We start from the raw sequence: 20,016 nt of genomic DNA on the forward strand, positions 1-20,016 counted from the left end.
GTAACTTCATTCAACCATGATCAAAGGTAGAACGTAAATAGAAAATACCCTCCAGAGTAAGTGATTACACGGTTATACATATAGCGGCAGTCCAGTTTTCAATCAAGCACATTAGAGTCAGGTGCTTTCCTGAAAACAGGAGAACCTTAAATCACTATAATCATGGAAAGCATAACCTCCTCCTGGAGTAACCCCATAGAGACAATTCGGGTTACCAAAAGGACAAAAGTGGTCATCCGAGAAGCATTACAAGCTACACCATGTCTATTTGTATACTGTCCAGGAACCAGGTTAACAACCACTGGAGGGTGGTATTGACCTATCGCCATCTGTTTAACTGTAGTTTGGACCAACACTGCACCCCATTTAGGACACAACAAACATTGCACCCCATTTACCTACAGCTAAGTCCAACCAGTCCCAAGCATGGGTATCAAATCCTGTAATGTCCTTAACTTCTTCTCGTAACCCTTTTCAGTTTGGTCATAGCTATTGTGAAAGATCCATCTGGTGCAGTGTTATTGGGAAGGAAGGCACAACATTCATCTCCGAACATTACGCAGACTCCCATCCTTCTCAGCTGAGAGCCATTTTAAAGCGGGTCTATTCTGCCATGTCATTTTACTGCTTGCCTGTACCTGTTTTTCTAAGGCTGTTTTAATGCAGAGTCAGTATAGTTAATGAATCTCTGTTGATTATCGTAAATATAATTTATCCAGTCTAAGTTTTTATTAGGTGTTATCCACAGAAATATTGATTCAAACCCTGATTTAACCTCATCTCTTGCTTTGTATTCATTAGGAACTCCTATCAGCTGTCCAATTGCATCTTGGTATACTTTTGGATCTAATTCATAGGCTCTCCTTACAGACTCATCCTGCTGTGATTTAATGATAGACACCTGGTGTAATCGCTCTAAATAAAGCACAGAGACCTGTCCAGTCTTCTGGTAAAACATTCAAGAGTTTGTTCTGCCCATACATCCAGAAACTATCCGCTATACCTCTAACCTGATTCTTTAACATCGTAAGAGATGGTGTTACTTGAGTTATATTACCACATTTACCTTTGTGATTCATAATCATTCCAATAGTTTAACAATCAACTGTATTGTTTCCCACTATCTCCATAGCAGTAGAAACATTCAGGTTTACTTTTTACAATAGTAAACCTGTCATTATGAGGACCATTTAATTCAGTTCTTATGTCACACATTCATTCATGTTCTTCCAACATAGTTTTGTTTAATTCACTTCCGCCTTTAGTGCTACCTAATGCCAACCTGCATTCTATGTTTACTCAAAGGAATTTAGAATTTTCTCTGAGTACAGTGAACCTTTTTCCAATGAGAACATTCTTCAAATGATGCAGGTTCAGGTACAATTAACAGATCTGCCAAAAGGGATTTACTACACAATATACAATGGTCCATCCCATGTTTGGTGGCTGTATGTTGACCCCACTTATAACAGCCATTTGTTATTGCTATTCTACATTTTGGGTCAATGTTTGATTCTGGGGTAGTTTCTTCATTATGGCTACCCCAGTTGGTAAAGATGTCCAGATTTTTTTCATCAACCTACTTTCTTGTGGTTTTGCCATTGTCTTAGTTGGTGTACTAGTCTCTAGTGGGAGGTGATTTTACCATTTCTTCTAGGTTTGTCGATGGTGCTGTTAAGGCCATTCTACCGTTCTTCATCTGTCCTGGTTTTCACTTTCTGTTAGAAAGACCATGTGAGACCATAGTCTCGAGAAATAACACCCCTCTACTGCCACAACCTTCATTTATGAGCCCCCTCAGATCCCCAATGTAGTCACAGTCCATCTAACTCATAACACATCCGTCACTACTCCTAATTTACTACCACAATTAGATACAGTTGAAGTCGGAAATTTACATACACCCTAGACAAATACATTTAAACTCAGTTTTTCACAATTCCTGACATTTAATCCTAGTAAAAATTCCCTGTTTTAGGTCAGTTAGAATCGCCACCTTATTTAAAGAATGTGAAATGTCAGAATAATAGTAGAGAGAAGGATTTATTTCAGCTTCTATTTCTTTCATCGCATTCCCAGTGGGTCAGAAGTTTACATACACTCAATTAGTATTTGATAGCATTGCCTTTCAAATTGTTTAACTTGGGTCAAATGTTTCGAGTAGCCTTCCACAAGCTTCCCACAATAAGTTGTGTGAATTTTGGCCCATTCCTTCTGACAGAGCTGGTGTAACTGAGTCAGGTTTGTTGGCCTCCTTGCTCGCACACTCTTTTTCAGTTATGCCCACAAATGGTTTATAGGTTTGAGGTCAGGGCTTTGTGATGGCCACTCCAATACCTTGACTTTATTGTCCTTAAGCCATTTTGCCACAACTTTGTAAGTATGCTTGGGGTCATTGTCCATTTGGAAGACCCATTTGCGACCAAGCTTTAACTTCCTGACTGATGTCTTGAGATGTTGCTTGGATATATCCTCAGAATTTTCCTGCCTCATGATGCCAACTATTTTGTGAAGTACACCAGTCCTTCCTGCAGCAAAGCACCCCCACAACATGATGCTTCACGGTTGGGATGGTGTTCTTGGGCTTGTAAGCCTCCCCCTTTTTCCTCCAAACATAACGATGGTCATTATGGCCAAACAGTTCTATTTTTGTTTCATCAGACCAGAGGACATTTCTCCAAAAAGTACAATCTTTGTCCCCATGTGTAGTTGCAAACCGTAGTCTGGCTTTTTTTATGGCGGTTTTGGAGCAGTGGCTTCTTCCTTGCTAAGTGGCCTTTCAGGTTATGTCGATACAGGACTTGTTTTATTTTGGATATAGATAATTTTGTTCCTGTTTCTTCCAGCATCTTCACAAGGTCCTTTGCTGTTGTTCTGGGATTGATTTGCACTTTTCGCACCAAAATACATTCATCACTAGGAGCCAGAACGGATCTCCTTCCTGAGCGGTATGACGGCTGCGTGGTCCCATGGTGTTTATACTTGCATGCTATTATTTGTACAGATGAACATGGTACCTTCAAGGATGAACCAGACTTGTGGAGGTCTACAAAAAAATGTTGAGGTCTTGGCTGATTTCTTTTGATTTTCCCATGATGTCAAACAAGGAGGCACTGAGTTTGAAGGTAGGCCTTGAAATACATCCACAGGTACACCTCCAATTGACTTAAATGATGTCAATTAGTCTACCAGAAGCTTCTAAAGCCATGACATAATTTTCTGGAATTTTCCAAGCTGTTTAAAGGCACAGTCAACTTAGTGTATGTTAACTTCTGACCCACTGGAATTGTGATACAGTGAATTATAAGTGAAATAATCTGTCTGTAAACAATTGTTGGAAAAAGTACTTTGTTGTGAACATAGTAGATGTCCTAAATGACTTGCCAAAACTATAGTTTGTTAACAATAAATGTATGGAGTGGTTGAAAAACTAGTTTTAATGACTCCAACCTAAGTGTATGTAAACTAGTTTTAATAACTCCAACCTAAGTGTATGTAAACTAGTTTTAATGACTCCAAAGTAAGTGTATGTAAACTAGTTTTAATGACTCCAACCTAAGTGTATGTAAACTAGTTTTAATGACTACAACCTAAGTGTATGTAAACTAGTTTTAATGACTCCCACCTAAGTGTATGTAAACTAGTTTTAATGGCTCCAACCTAAGTGTATGTAAACTAGTTTTAATGACTCCAACCTAAGTGTATGTAAACTAGTTTTAATGACTCCAACCTAAGTGTATGTAAACTAGTTTTAATGACTCCAACCTAAGTGTATGTAAACTAGTTTTAATGACTCCAACCTAAGTGTATGTAAACTAGTTTTAATGACTCCAACCTAAGTGTATGTAAACTAGTTTCAATAACTCCAACCTAAGTGTATGTAAACTAGTTTTAATGACTCCAACCTAAGTGTATGTAAACTAGTTTTAATGACTCCAACCTAAGTGTATGTAAACTAGTTTTAATGACTCCAACCTAAGTGTATGTAAACTAGTTTTAATGACTCCAACCTAAGTGTATGTAAACTAGTTTTAATGACTCCAACCTAAGTGTATGTAAACTAGTTTTAATGGCTCCAACCTAAGTGGATGTAAACTAGTTTTAATGACTCCAACCTAAGTGTATGTAAACTAGTTTTAATGACTCCAACCTAAGTGTATGTAAACTAGTTTTAATGACTCTAAGTGTATGTAAACTAGTTTTAATGACTCCAACCTAAGTGTATGTAAACTAGATTTAATGACTCCAACCTAAGTGTATGTAAACTAGTTTTAATAACTCCAACCTAAGTGTATGTAAACTAGTTTTAATGACTCCAACCTAAGTGTATGTAAACTAGTTTTAATGACTCTAAGTGTATGTAAACTAGATTTAATGACTCCAACCTAAGTGTATGTAAACTAGTTTTAATGACTCTAAGTGTATGTAAACTAGTTTTAATGACTCCAACCTAAGTGTATGTAAACTAGATTTAATGACTCCAACCTAAGTGTATGTAAACTAGTTTTAATGACTCCAACCTACGTGTATGTAAACTAGTTTTAATGACTCTAAGTGTATGTAAACTAGTTTTAATGACTCCAACCTAAGTGTATGTAAACTAGTTTTAATGACTCCAACCTAAGTGTATGTAAACTAGTTTTAATAACTCCAACCTAAGTGTATGTAAACTAGTTTTAATGACTCCAACCTAAGTGTATGTAAACTAGTTTTAATGACTCCAACCTAAGTGTATGTAAACTAGTTTTAATAACTACAACCTAAGTGTATGTAAACTAGTTTTAATGACTCCAACCTAAGTGTATGTAAACTAGATTTAATGACTCCAACCTAAGTGTATGTAAACTAGTTTTAATGACTCCAACCTAAGTGTATGTAAACTAGTTTTAATAACTCCAACCTAAGTGTATGTAAACTAGTTTTAATGACTCCAACCTAAGTGTATGTAAACTAGATTTAATAACTACAACCTAAGTGTATGTAAACTTCAGACTTCAACTGTACTAAAACATTCTCTAATCAATTTAATCAATTTAGTCTCTCCTCAGAGATTGGAAGTTTGTTGGATCATGAGACATCCCGAAAATTAGTCTTCACGCAAAATACCCCCGTCTGAACTGTTTGGCCTATTATGACCTCACTGTGGAAAGGGGAGACTCACGAATAAGATGGCCTATTATGACCTCACTGTAGAAAGGGGAGACTCATGAATAGGATGGCCTATTATGACCTCACTGTGGAAAGGGGAGCATCACGAATAGGATGGCCTATTATGACCTCACTGTGGAAAGGGGAGACTCACGAATAGGATGGCCTATTATGACCTCACTGTGGAAAGGGGAGACTCACAAATAGGATGGCCTATTATGACCTCACTGTGGAAAGGGGAGACTCACGAATAGGATGGCCTATTATGACCTCACTGTGGAAAGGGGAGACTGATGAATAGGATGGCCTATTATGACCTCACTGTGGAAAGGGGAGACTCACAAATAGGATGGCCTATTATGACCTCACTGTGGAAAGGGGAGACTGACGAATAGGATGGCCTATTATGACCTCACTGTGGAAAGGGGAGACTGATGAATAGGATGGCCTATTATGACCTCACTGTGGAAAGGGGGAGACTCACAAATAGGATGGCCTATTATGACCTCACTGTGGAAAGGGGAGACTCACGAATAGGATGGCCTATTATGACCTCACTGTGGAAAGGGGAGACTGACGAATATGATGGCCTATTATGACCTCACTGTGGAAAGGGGAGACTCACAAATAGGATGGCCTATTATGACCTCACTGTGGAAAGGGGAGACTGACAAATAGGATGGCCTATTATGACCTCACTGTGGAAAGGGGAGACTCACGAATAGGATGGCCTATTATGACCTCACTTTGGAAAGGGGAGACTCACGAATAGGATGGCCTATTATGACCTCACTGTGGAAAGGGGAGACTCACGAATAGGATGGCCTATTATGACCTCACTGTGAAAAGGGGAGACTCACGAATAGGATGGCCTATTATGACCTCACTGTGGAAAGGGGAGACTCACGAATAGGATGGCCTATTATGACCTCACTTTGGAAAGGGGAGACTCACGAATAGGATGGCCTATTATGACCTCACTGTGGAAAGGGGAGACTCACGAATAGGATGGCCTATTATGACCTCACTGTGAAAAGGGGAGACTCACGAATAGGATGGCCTATTATGACCTCACTGTGGAAAGGGGAGACTGACAAATAGGATGGCCTATTATGACCTCACTGTGGAAAGGGGAGACTCACGAATAGGATGGCCTATTATGACCTCACTTTGGAAAGGGGAGACTCACGAATAGGATGGCCTATTATGACCTCACTGTGGAAAGGGGAGACTCACGAATAGGATGGCCTATTATGACCTCACTGTGAAAAGGGGAGACTCACGAATAGGATGGCCTATTATGACCTCACTGTGGAAAGGGGAGACTGACAAATAGGATGGCCTATTATGACCTCACTGTGGAAAGGGGAGACTCACGAATAGGATGGCCTATTATGACCTCACTGTGGAAAGGGGAGACTGATGAATAGGATGGCCTATTATGACCTCACTGTGGAAAGGGGGAGACTCACGAATAGGATGGCCTATTATGACCTCACTGTGGAAAGGGGAGACTCACGAATAGGATGGCCTATTATGACCTCACTGTGGAAAGGGGAGACTGACGAATAGGATGGCCTATTATGATCTCACTGTGGAAAGGGGAGACTCACGAATAGGATGGCCTATTATGACCTCACTGTGGAAAGGGGGAGACTCACGAATAGGATGGCCTATTATGACCTCACTGTGAAAAGGGGGAGACTCACGAATAGGATGGTGTTCTCCGTTTTCTTTCTTTTCTCTAGGAATGCCACAAGTGTCACGAGACACGTCTGAAGGTAAACCAGACAAACTAATTGCCGTGTAAGAGGTCGTGCTGTGCCAACAAAAATAAGGGCTTAAATGAAACATGTAAATATATCCGGAGCTTTCTTGTATCTCCTAGATATAGAACAGATACTTCAAAACCTTTTTTCATATACACTCTATGTTTGCTATTTATAAATGTGTTATTCAATGTGTTTGTACGGCCTATAGCAGTAAAAGCCTCATTTAATATTTTATCAAATAATCCCCAAAGGTTTAGACTTTTCCGTTTACATTTCTCTCTCTTACGCTCTACGCTCTACGCACACATACACACATACACGCACACACACACACACACACACACACACACACACACACACACACACACACACACACACACACACACACACACACACACACATACACATACACATACACATACACACATACACACACACACACACACACACACACACACACACACACACACATACACATACACATACACGCACACACACACACACACACACACACACACACACACACACAGCTGTCCCACTCTGTATTCACCCCCTGCTTGGGTATTTATTTATGTATTCAGTCACCTTTGACCCTGAGATGTTAGAATGTGTTGTCCCTACAGATAGAGAGATAGAGAGGTAGAGAGAGAGTGAAGTAGAGCAAGACAGAGAGATAATTATGTTTATTTATTTTCCCTTTTGTACTTTAACTATTTGCACATTGTTACAACACTGTATATAGACATATAACATGACATTTGAAATGTCTTGATTATTTTTTAGTGTAATGTTTATCGTACATTTTTAATTGTTTATTTCACTTTTGTTTGTTATCTATTTTACTAGTTTTGGCAATGTTAACATGTTTCCCATGCCAATAAAGCCCTTTGAAAAGAATTGAATTGAAAGAGAGAGCAGGAGAGAGAGAGGGTAGGTGGTCTACAGGAGACACGAATACTAATGCAGGTGCGCGCGCGCGCGCGTGTGTGTGTGTGTGTGCATTACCTTAAAATGTGGTAACAGAAAATGCATAATGTAGCTAAATACATTCCATAGGTGTATATGGTTCAGTGTGTGTCACTCCTGTCTACAGGAATCCCTCTCCTTCTCACACACACACACACACGCACGCACGCACGCACACACACACACACACACACACACACACACACACACACACACACACACACACACACACACACACACACACACACACACACACTCTCTCTCTGAGTCAAAGTGTAATTCTGGATGGTTTATCTGCTTCTCTTCCTCTCATTTACAGAACATCCACAGTCAATCATTTACCTGCAACGGATAGAGAGATGGAGGCATAGAGGGATGGAGGGAATGGAGAAAGAGAGGAAGAGTAATTTATTTAAGAAAAAATGTAAATGAAGAGAGAGGGAGGGGGAGAGGAGAGGTAGGTAGAGGGGGAGAGGGAGAGGAGAGGTAGGTGGAGGGGGAGAGGGAGAGGAGAGGTAGGTGGAGGGGGAGAGGGAGAGGAGAGGTAGGTGGAGGGGGAGAGGGAGAGGAGAGGTAGGTGGAGGGGGAGAGGGAGAGGAGAGGTAGGTGGAGGGGGAGAGGGAGAGGAGAGGTAGGTGGAGGGAGAGAGGGAGAGGAGAGGTAGGTGGAGGGGGAGAGGGAGAGGAGAGGTAGGTGGAGGGAGAGAGGGAGAGGGAGAGGGAGAGGAGAGGTAGGTGGAGGGGGAGAGGGAGAGGAGAGGTAGGTGGAGGGAGAGAGGGAGGGAGAGGGAGAGGGAGAGGGAGGGGGAGAGGGAGGTGGAGGGGAGAGGTAGGTGGAGGGGAAGAGGGAGGGGGAGAGGAGAGGTAGGTGGAGGGGAGAGGGAGAGGGAGGGGGAGAGGAGAGATAGGTGGAGGGGGAGAGGAGAGGGAGGGGGAAAGGAGAGGGAGGGGGAGAGGAGCGGTAGGGGAGAGGGAGAGGAGAAGTAGAGGGAGAGGGGGAGAGGGAGGGCAAACAGTAATTTCCTGCACCTTGCAGTGGTGACTCTCAGACTACAGATGAGTTGTTGGCTACTTTCCAAATGGCGCTTTTGTAGGGCACTACATTGAACCAGGACCCATAGGGCACTACATTGGACCAGGACCTTTAGGGCACTACATTGAACCAGGGCCCATAGGGCACTACATTGGACCAGGACCTATAGGGCACTACATTGGACCAGGGCCCATAGGGCACTACAGTGAACCAGGGCCCATAGGGCACTACATTGGACCAGGACCTATAGGGCACTACATTGGACCAGGGCCCATAGGGCACTACATTGGACCAGGACCTTTAGGGCACTACATTGAACCAGGGCCCATAGGGCACTACATTGAACCAGGGCCCATAGGGCACTACATTGGACCAGGACCTATAGGGCACTACATTGGACCAGGGCCCATAGGGCACTACATTGGACCAGGACCTTTAGGGCACTACATTGAACCAGGGCCCATAGGGCACTACATTGGACCAGGGCCCATAGGGCACTACATTGGACCAGGACCTATAGGGCACTACATTGGACCAGGGCCCATAGGGCACTACATTGGACCAGGACCTTTAGGGCACTACATTGAACCAGGACCCATAGGGCACTACATTGGACCAGGACCTTTAGGGCACTACATTGAACCAGGACCTTTAGGGCACTACATTGAACCAGGGCCCATAGGGCACTACATTGGACCAGGGCCCATAGGGCACTACATTGGACCAGGACCTATAGGGCACTACATTGGACCAGGACCTATAGGGCTCTACATTGGTCCAGGGCCCATAGGGCACTACATTGGACCAGGACCTTTAGGGCACTACATTGGACCAGGACCTTTAGGGCACTACATTGAACCAGGACCCATAGGGCACTACATTGGACCAGGACCTTTAGGGCACTACATTGGACCAGGACCTTTAGGGCACTACATTGAACCAGGGCCCATAGGGCACTACATTGAACCAGGGCCCATAGTGCACTACATTGGACCAGGACCTATAGGGCACTACATTGAACCAGGACCTTTAGGGCACTACATTGAACCAGGGCCCATAGGGCACTACATTGGACCAGGACCTTTAGGGCACTACATTGGACCAGGACCTTTAGGGCACTACATTGGACCAGGACCTTTAGGGCACTACATTGGACCAGGACCTTTAGGGCACTACATTGGACCAGGACCTTTAGGGCACTACATTGGACCAGGACCTTTAGGGCACTACATTGGACCAGGACCCATAGGACACTACATTGGACCAGGACCTTTAGGGCACTACATTGGACCAGGACCCATAGGGCACTACATTGGACCAGGACCCATAGGCAATATATAGAAAGTGAATTACTTACATAAACAGGCTACAATCACAAAGATAACACAAACATGCACTCACTTTTGTCAGCAATACTATTGGGGTGATATCTGCACACCCGCAGAGGTTGTCTATTGCAGATGCAAGGTGACCATAAAGCTGATAACTAGTAAAGACTCCTATCACAGCTAGTTGACCATAAAGCTGATAACTAGTAAAGACTCCTATCACAGCTAGTTGACCATAAAGCGGATAACTAGTAAAGACTCCTATCACAGCTAGTTGACCATAAAGCTGATAACTAGTAAAGACTCCTATCACAGCTAGTTGACCATAAAGCTGATAACTAGTAAAGACTCCTATCACAGCTAGTTGACCATAAAGCTGCTAACTAGTAAAGACTCCTATCACAGCTAGTTGACCATAAAGCTGATAACTAGTAAAGACTCCTATCACAGCTAGTTGACCATAAAGCTGATAACTAGTAAAGACTCCTATCACAGCTAGTTGACCATAAAGCTGCTAACTAGTAAAGACTCCTATCACAGCTAGTTGACCATAAAGCGGATAACTAGTAAAGACTCCTATCACAGCTAGTTGACCATAAAGCTGATAACTAGTAAAGACTCCTATCACAGCTAGTTGACCATAAAGCTGATAACTAGTAAAGACTCCTATCACAGCTAGTTGACCATAAAGCTGATAACTAGTAAATACTCCTATCACAGCTAGTTGACCATAAAGCTGCTAACTAGTAAAGACTCCTATCACAGCTAGTTGACCATAAAGCTGATAACTAGTAAAGACTCCTATCACAGCTAGTTGACCATAAAGCTGATAACTAGTAAAGACTCCTATCACAGCTAGTTGACCATAAAGCTGATAACTAGTAAAGACTCCTATCACAGCTAGTTGACCATAAAGCTGATAACTAGTAAAGACTCCTATCACAGCTAGTTGACCATAAAGCTGATAACTAGTAAAGACTCCTATCACAGCTAGTTGACCATAAAGCTGCTAACTAGTAAAGACTCCTATCACAGCTAGTTGACCATAAAGCTGCTAACTAGTAAAGACTCCTATCACAGCTAGTTGACCATAAAGCTGATAACTAGTAAAGACTCCTATCACAGCTAGTTGACCATAAAGCTGATAACTAGTAAAGACTCCTATCACAGCTAGTTGACCATAAAGCTGATAACTAGTAAAGACTCCTATCACAGCTAGTTGACCATAAAGCGGATAACTAGTAAAGACTCCTATCACAGCTAGTTGACCATAAAGCTGATAACTAGTAAAGACTCCTATCACAACTAGTTGACCATAAAGCTGATAACTAGTCAAAACACATCATACAAAGATAACAAACACCTCTATCTCACATTCACACTGCAAACACAATACTGAAGACTGAACGAGTTACTGAACAAAGAGAGGTGAAAAAGAGAGAGAAATAAATATTGAAATAGAGAGAGATATGATCCATATTAAAGTTCTTTGTGTAATGTTGTGGACTTTGGTGTTCGGTGTGTGTGTGTGTATGTGTGTGTGTGTGTGTGTGTGTATGTGTGTGTGTGTGTGTGTGTGTGTGTGTGCGCGTCCAGTCAGTAATGCTTTATCTGGCTGTCCGGTTTATAAGTCATCTCGTTAACCCTCGCCTTAGAGGAAGAGGAGAATAGAGAGAGAGAGAGAAAGAGAAAGAGAGCGGAAGCCTCCGGAAGCGTGGACACACAGGGGGTTGCCGGCTGCTGTCACCATCTGCTGTTAACACTGCGTCAGGATGTGGGTCGAGGACAAGGCCAAACCGGAGTCGAACCGGAGGACAGTCGGCATGCGCCAGCATTTTGTTAACGGTCTTGTTTACTGCACAGGAGACATGATGCACTTCAGCCAGTACATGGAGGGTACAGTTATGTCTTTCTTCTTCTCTTTATAGTCAAATGGTGTTACTTACCTTTTATGCCATGAACATAATGGATAAAATACAATACAACTGAAATACTGAAATAGGCAAAAATACTTGACATCGTTCATTCAAATCAAAACTGGCAAAAGGTCAATGAAAAGGTAGTTTCTGACAGTCCGAGACAGATCAATGTCCCCATGACAACACCTGTTGAAAGGAATCAAATTGAAATAAAAGGAGAATCTTAGTTATTGATTGTAGAAAACAATTTAAAATGTGGCTTATAGCTAACGAAAAAAATAGTTAACCAAATTGTCACATGACTTCCAATAGAATCTATGACTTGAAGTAAAACGAATGTGTCGCAACTTCATCCACCTATCCTCCCCCTCCTCCTATCCTCCCCCTCTCCTCCCCTTCCTCCTATTCTCTCCCTCTCTCCTCCCCTTCCTCCTATCCTCCCCTCCCTCATCCCCCTCTCCTCCCCTTCCTCCTATTCTCTCCCTCTCTCCTCCCCTTCCTCCTCTCCCTCTCCTCCTCTCCTCCCCTTCCTCCTCTCCTCTCCCTCTCCTCCCCTCCTCCTCTCCCTCTCCTCCTCTCCTCCCCTTCCTCCTATTCTCTCCCTCTCTCCTCCCCTTCCTCCTCTCCCTCTCCTCCTCTCCTCCCCTTCCTCCTCTTCTCCCTCTCATCCCCTTCCTCCTCTCCCTCTCCTCCTCTCCTCCCCTTCCTCCTCTCCTCTCCCTCACCTCCACTCCTCCTCTCCTCCTCTCTCCCCCACTCCTCCTTCCCTTCCTCACTCCTCTTCCCCCCCAACTTCTCCTCCTCACCCCTCTCCCTCTCTCTCCCCCACTTCTCCTCCTCACCCCTCTCTCTCCTCCTCATTCCTCTCCCTCTCATCCTCCCTCTCCCCCACTTCTCCTCCTCACCCCTCCCTCTCCTCCTCCCTCTCCCTCTCCTCCTCCCTCTCTCCCACTTCCCCTCCTCATTCCTCCTCCCTCTCCCCCACTTCTCCTCCTCACCCCTCTCCCTCTCCTCCCTCTCACTTCCCCTCCTCATTCCTCCTCCCTCTCCCCCACTTCTCCTCCTGACACCTCTCCCTCTCCTTCTCCCTCTCTCCCACTTCCCCTCCTCATTCCTCCTCCCTCTCCCCCACTTCTCCTCCTCACCCCTCTCCCTCTCCCCCACTTTTCCTCCTCACACGTCTCCCTCTCCCCCACTTCTCCTCCTCACTCCTCTCCCTCCCCTCCTCCCTCTCTCCAGACAAGGCCTTCATTTTCCAGCTGTTTGAGTGGAGCATGCGGGGTGTAGCCAGGGTCATCCTGGCCAACAACCCCCTGAGTGGTGTTCTGATCCTGGGAGCACTGGTCTGGGCCTCCCCCTGGCAGGCTCTACTGGGGACCCTGGGTCTACTGACCTCTACACTCACTGCTGTTATCATAGGACAGGACAGGTGCAAACACACACACATATACACACACATATACACACACATATACACACACACATATATACACACACACACACACACACACACACACACACACACACAGAAATGCCACACACACAGAAACGCCACACACACATGCTGCTTTTCCTACGAGCTCTCAGTCTCACATCAGAATTACATGCTGACATGCCTCCCAGGTGGCACAGTGGTCAAGGGCGCTGTACTGCAGCGCCAGCTGTGCCACCAGAGACTCTGGGTTTGCGCCCAGGCTCTGTCGTAACCGTACGCGACCGGGAGGTCCGTGGGGCGACGCACAATTGGCCTAGCGTCGTAGGGATATCCTTGTCTCATCGCGCACCAGCGACTCCTGTGGCGGGCCGGGCGCAGTGCGCGCTAACCAAGGTTGCCAAGTGCACAGTATTTCCTCCGACACATTGGTGCTGGCTTCCGGGTTGGATGCACGCTGTGTTAAGAAGCAGTGCGGCTTGGTTGGGTTGTGTATCGGAGGACGCATGACTTTCAACCTCCGTCTCTCCCGAGCCCGTACGGGAGTTGTAGCGATGAGACAAGATAGTAGCTACTAAACAATTGGATACCATGAAATTGGGGAGAAAATGGGGTAAAAAATTGCTGACCAAACCGCTCGAGCACATGTGGATTTTGTCCACCCACACCAGACTCTATCAGAACACGCAGGTTGAAATATTAAAACAAATTCTGAACCTGTTACGCCTGCTCCCGCTCCCCCTCTCTGGCGCTCGAGGCATATCCTTGCCCATCATTATGCACACCTGTCACCATCGTTACGCGCATCAGCACTCATTGGACTCACCTGGACTGGGTCTGGGGCTTCCACGCCTTAGCTGAGGTGTCCTTGCCTCGGTTGGCTCGGCAGGCTCCCACCCCACATCATGCTTCAGCCAGCTCGTCAGGCTCCCACACCACAGCCGGCTCATCAGGCTTACCTCCCACATCATGCCTCAGCCAGCTCGTCAGGCTCCCACACCACAGCCGGCTCATCAGGCTTACCTCCCACATCATGCTTCAGCCGTTTTGTCAGGATCTCGTGCCTCAGACGTCTCGTCACTCAAACACCTCAGCGGGATCGTCAGGCTCCCACGCCTCAGCCAGCTCGTCACTCAAACACCTCAGCGGGATCGTCAGGCTCCCACGCCTCAGCCAGCTCGTCACTCAAACACCTCAGCGGGATCGTCAGGCTCCCACGCCTCAGCCAGCTCGTCACTCAAACACCTCAGCGGGATCGTCAGGCTCCCACGCCTCAGCCAGCTCGTCACTCAAACACCTCAGCGGGATCGTCAGGCTCCCACGCCTCAGCCAGCTCGTCACTCAAACACCTCAGCGGGATCGTCAGGCTCCCACGCCTCAGCCGGATCGTCAGGCTCCCACGCCTCAGCCGGCTCGTCACTCAAACACCTCAGCGGGATTGTCAGGCTCCCACGCCTCAGCCGGATCGTCAGGCTCCCACGCCTCAGCCGACTTGTCACTCAAACACCTCAGCGGGATCGTCAGGCTCCCACGCCTCAGCGGGATCGTCCCATGCCTCAGCCGGCTCGTCACTCAAACACCTCAGCGGGATCGTCAGGCTCCCACGCCTCAGCCCGCTCGTCGGACTTCCACGCCTCAGCCAGCTTGTCCGACTCCCATGTCTCGGCCGGCCCGTCAGGCCTATTTAATAACATGCATGTGTACATTTATTTTGCAACGCGAGTGCACACGATGGGAGCGGTGTATTCAGAATGTTAGACGTTAATCCATATTTCTCAAGCGTAACATTTCAAAGTTGTTCCAACTGTCAAATTTCAAATTTAAGGTTAAGTTCAGGTATTAACTCCAAATGATTAAGGTTAGGCGTTAACTCTGAATGGTTAAGGTAAGGCTTGGGATAGACTTAAAACAAAAACAACTTTCTATTGCTGGATTTGAACTTGTAACCTTTGGAATCAGAGGCAGATACTTACACCCATCCGCCACAACACCCTAGCAAAACCAAAACCTACTTGAAGGTAACAGCACTCACTGTTGCCCCCTAGTGGCCGATTTCCAAAACCAGAACCTACTAGAAGGTAACAGCGCTCACTGTTGCCCCTAGTGGCCTGTTTCCAAAACCAGAACCTACTAGAAGGTAACAGCGCTCACTGTTGCCCCCTAGTGGCAGGTTTCCAAAACCAGAACCTACTTGAAGGTAACAGCGCTCACTGTTGCCCCTAGTGGCCGGTTTCCAAAACCAGAACCTACTAGAAGGTAACAGCGCTCACTGTTGCCCCTAGTGGCCGGTTTCCACATCATCTCCCGACGTCCTCAGACGGACGTCGAACACTGACTTGTATCACGGCTGACCTGGCTGAATTTTCAACCTTAACATCAGTATATGCATTGGTCTATACACTCATCTTATACTAGGGAAGTTGTGTTTCCATGGCTAGGGTTGACTTTGAGGACTTGTGAAGAGCAGAATCAGCAACCTCTGCATCATCAAAACAGTTGCTTTGTGAGAAACTGTGAAAGTTTACAGGAGCCATTGTTATGTAAATAAGTCTGAGCCTTTTAGGTAAAACACTGGGGTAAATCCTGTATGGAAATGAGCCAAAAAAGTGGAATTCCACGCACGCGCACGCGCACGCGCACACACACACACACACACACACACACACACACACACAGAAACACACACAGAGACACAAACACACACACGAGAAATAACACAGGCATATCCTTGTCAAATATCTGCCTGTATATTTATTTATTATATTTTAATGTATCCTTAATTTAACTAGACATTTAATTGTTACTTACAACCTCATGTTAATCACATTAGCCTACGTTAGCTCAACATTCCCTCAGGGGACCCACCGATCCTGTAGAGGTTTTAACTAGACAAGTCAGTTACGAACAAATTCTTGTTTACAATGCGTGTGTAAGGTGTTTTGTCTTTTCTTCTCTCTCTCTGTGTGTGTGTGTGTGTGTGTGTGTGTGTGTGTGTATTTATAGTGAGGAGGTATCCGGAGGTCTCCATGGGTTCAATGGTATGCTGGTGTCTCTGTTGATGGGGGTGTGCAGCTCTGCAGGAGACTGGTACTGGTGGCTGCTACTGCCTGTCTTTCTGGGGGGAGCTACCAGGTGAGACACACACACACACACACACACACACACACACACACAAAACAATGTCTTTGTTTTCATTCTCATGTATAAACATATTCAAATATGTCCTTGCAGCACACTATCACAGATTATTGTGCGTCTGTATTTTGTGTATATTTCACGATATTTTGTGATAGTATGTGCCCCCCCCAGTACGTTCCCCCCAGTACGTTCCCCCCAGTACGTTCCTCTACAGTATGTTGACAGTACGCCCAACCCCGTACGTTCCTCTAAAGTATGTTGATAGTACGCCCCCCCCAGTACGTTCCCCCCAGTACGTTCCCCCCAGTACGTTCCTCTACAGTATGTTGACAGTACACCCCCCCCAGTACGTTCCTCTACAGTATGTTGATAGTACCCCCCCCAGTACGTTCCTCTACAGTATGTTGATAGTACGCCCCCCCCAGTACGTTCCTCTACAGTATGTTGATAGTACGCCCCCCCCAGTACGTTCCTCTACAGTGGCCTGATAGTACACCCCCCCCCCCCCCCCCCCAGTACGTTCCTCTACAGTATGTTGATAGTAACCCCCCCCGCAGTACGTTCCTCTACAGTATGTTGATAGTACGCCCCCCCAGTATGTTTTTCTACAGTATGTTGATAGTACGCCCCCCCCCCCCCCAGTACGTTCCTCTACAGTATGTTGACAGTACGCCCCCCCCAGTACGTTCCTCTACAGTATGTTGACAGTACGCCCCCCCCAGTACGTTCCTCTACAGCAGGGGTGTCAAAGTCAAATGGACGGAGGGCCAAATAAAAAAATCAGCTACAAGACGAGGGCCGGACTGTTCGAATGTTCATTGAAAAATTTTTAAATGACGCATATAGTCTAGTGAACCTAATTGAACCTACTGAAAACCTAACAAATGTATTACAATATGATCAGATAAATAAAGCAATATTTTCTTATGGCTCTGTCAGTAATCTTTAATTTTCAACAGACACAAAAGACAAATTTCCTTTATATAAATATCCCCATAACATGAACATTAAATGAAAGAAACCGGTATTCAAGGCACCATCAGTAGACTATATTTTCTATTTTAGCAAAAGTGGGCTAAATTTACTTCAAAGAAAAAACAATAATAGCAATTTTCTATCATCCACTCAACTGAAATATTTTTAAAATATAATTGGATTGAAATACAAAAAAATAAAGTGCAAAAATCTATTAATCAAAAACAACACTTTGTTTAAGGAGAAGTAACATGCAGTGAAAACAAATATTAAATTTTAACTTTTAAACTTGAACTGAGTAAAAACTCTAAATATGTGATTGCACAGTAATGTTCACTTGTTTGAGGTTGAGGGTGATACTTGGTGGTGTCCCATCTTTTCCACAAGTTCATCAATGTTCGGGGTAAGGCTCTGAGCTGAAGAAATCCTCAGAATTGAGTGGAGGTGTTCAGCAGTAAGTCGACTTCTGTGTGATGTTTTGTTCAGGTTCATCAAAGAAAACAGTTGTTCACACAGGTATGTGCTGCCAAACATAGACAACGTTTGAGCAGCCTGGATGCGCAGCTGGGGCATTGTGCCGGGGAGGAAACGGGCGAACTCCGCAGCACCCGCTGCCGCATATTTTGCCCTCAGTGCATCATTGCATTGGAGGTCAATCAACTCCATTTGGAGGTTTGGTGGTGAGCTTTCCACGTCAACAGCAAATGGGTTACCGAGCAGTTCCAACCTGCTTTTTTGTGCTTCAAAGTCAGCAAATCGGCGTCGAAAGTCAGCGGCAAGCATACCTATTTTATCAGCCAACTGTGTGCTCGGGAACGCACTGGTAGAGAGCTTCTCTTTCATGGTCTGGCAGCTGGGAAAGTGGCTCAAATTTTCTTTCCGCATCTGCGTCTCCCACAGAGTCAGTTTGGTTTTAAATGCCTTCACTGTACTGTACATATCAGAGATGACACGATCCCGACCCTGCAGCTGCAAGTTTATTGCATTCAGATGACTCGTAATGTCACACAGAAAAGCCATTTCACACAGAAACATTTCGTCTCGGAGTTGTGTTGTGTCTTTCCCTTTGCTGTCCAAGAACAGACAAATCTCCTCACGAAGCTCGAAACATCTTTGAAGCACCTTTCCCTGGCTTAGCCATCGCACCTCTGTGTGATAAGGCAAATCACCATGCTCCGTTTCTAACTCCGTCAGAAATGCCTTGAACTGGCGGTGATTCAAACCTTTGGCTCTGATAAAGTTAACTGTGCGCGTGATGATGCTCATTACATGCTCCATTTTCAAGGCTTTACCGCACAACGCTTCCTGGTGTATGATACAATGATAAGCTGTCAGCTCACCTGTCGCGTTTTCCTCTTGCATCTTTTCCCGTATCTTCGCCACCAGTCCGCTCCTGTGTCCACACATCGCAGGTGCTCCGTCGGTTGTCAAACCCACGAGTTTTTCCCAAGGCAGCTCCATCTCATTTACACATCTTGACACCTCTTCATACAAATCATGCCCCGTAGTTGTGCCATGCATAGGACGTAAAGCCAAAAACTCCTCTGTCACGCTTAGGTTGGAGTCCACTCCGCGGATGAAAATTGACAACTGGGCAATGTCAGAAATGTCGGTGCTCTCATCCACAGCCAAGGAATATGCAATAAAATCTTTTCCCTTTTTCACAAGCTGCTCTTTTAGATTGATGGACAACTGGTCTACTCTCTCGGCAATGGTGTTTCTGCTCAGACTCACATTTAAAAAGAGTTGCCTTTTTTCTGGGCAAACTTCGTCACAAACTTTAATCATGCAGTTTTTGATGAAATCCCCCTCCGTAAATGGCCGGGCTGATTTAGCGATCTCTTCTGCCAAAATAAAACTGGCCTTGACAGCAGCCTGGCCTTGTGATTTGGCTTTTTTGAACAGAGCCTGTCGAGATTTGAGGCCTCGTTTTAATTCCTCTGCCTTTTGTAGCCTTTGTTCCATGTCCATATTCTTGTTTTTGTCCGCGTGTTTCGTTTCATAATGTCGTCTCAGATTATACTCTTTCAGTACCGCCACACTTTCTCCACACAGAAGACACACAGGTTTTCCAGCTACCTTCGTGAACATATACTCCGACTCCCACCTTGTTTGAAACCCCCGGTTCTCAGTATCCACCTTCCGTTTTGCCATTTTTGATGGGTATCTGAAAGTTAATTTTACTGTGATGCTGACGACTGCTGTGCCAATAAATATTGAAATGAAGCAGCCTACTGCTCGGTGCGTCACCTTTGCATTGTGGGAAATGTAGTATTGGTGCGTGTAAAAGATCTGCGGGCTGCCGG

At 45.1% G+C, this 20,016-nt stretch overlaps 1 protein-coding gene across 3 annotated transcripts in view; it reads left to right on the forward strand.

Annotated features, from left to right (window-relative positions):
- The first annotated feature begins 11,900 nt into the window (after positions 1 to 11,900).
- The window catches only part of si:dkey-183c6.7 (urea transporter 1), a 32,440-nt gene continuing 24,324 nt past the window's right edge, over positions 11,901 to 20,016 (forward strand). For all 3 annotated transcript variants that reach the window (XM_036987256.1, XM_036987255.1, XM_036987257.1), the window contains exons 1-3: positions 11,901 to 12,142; positions 13,405 to 13,594; positions 16,601 to 16,729. In XM_036987256.1, coding sequence (XP_036843151.1) covers positions 12,019 to 12,142; positions 13,405 to 13,594; positions 16,601 to 16,729 — 443 coding nt within the window. In that variant the 5' untranslated portion in view covers positions 11,901 to 12,018. The remainder of the gene's footprint in view (positions 12,143 to 13,404; positions 13,595 to 16,600; positions 16,730 to 20,016) is intronic.

The sequence above is a fragment of the Oncorhynchus mykiss genome, chromosome 9 (genome assembly GCF_013265735.2).
Source record: "Oncorhynchus mykiss isolate Arlee chromosome 9, USDA_OmykA_1.1, whole genome shotgun sequence".
NCBI lineage: Eukaryota > Metazoa > Chordata > Actinopteri > Salmoniformes > Salmonidae > Oncorhynchus > Oncorhynchus mykiss.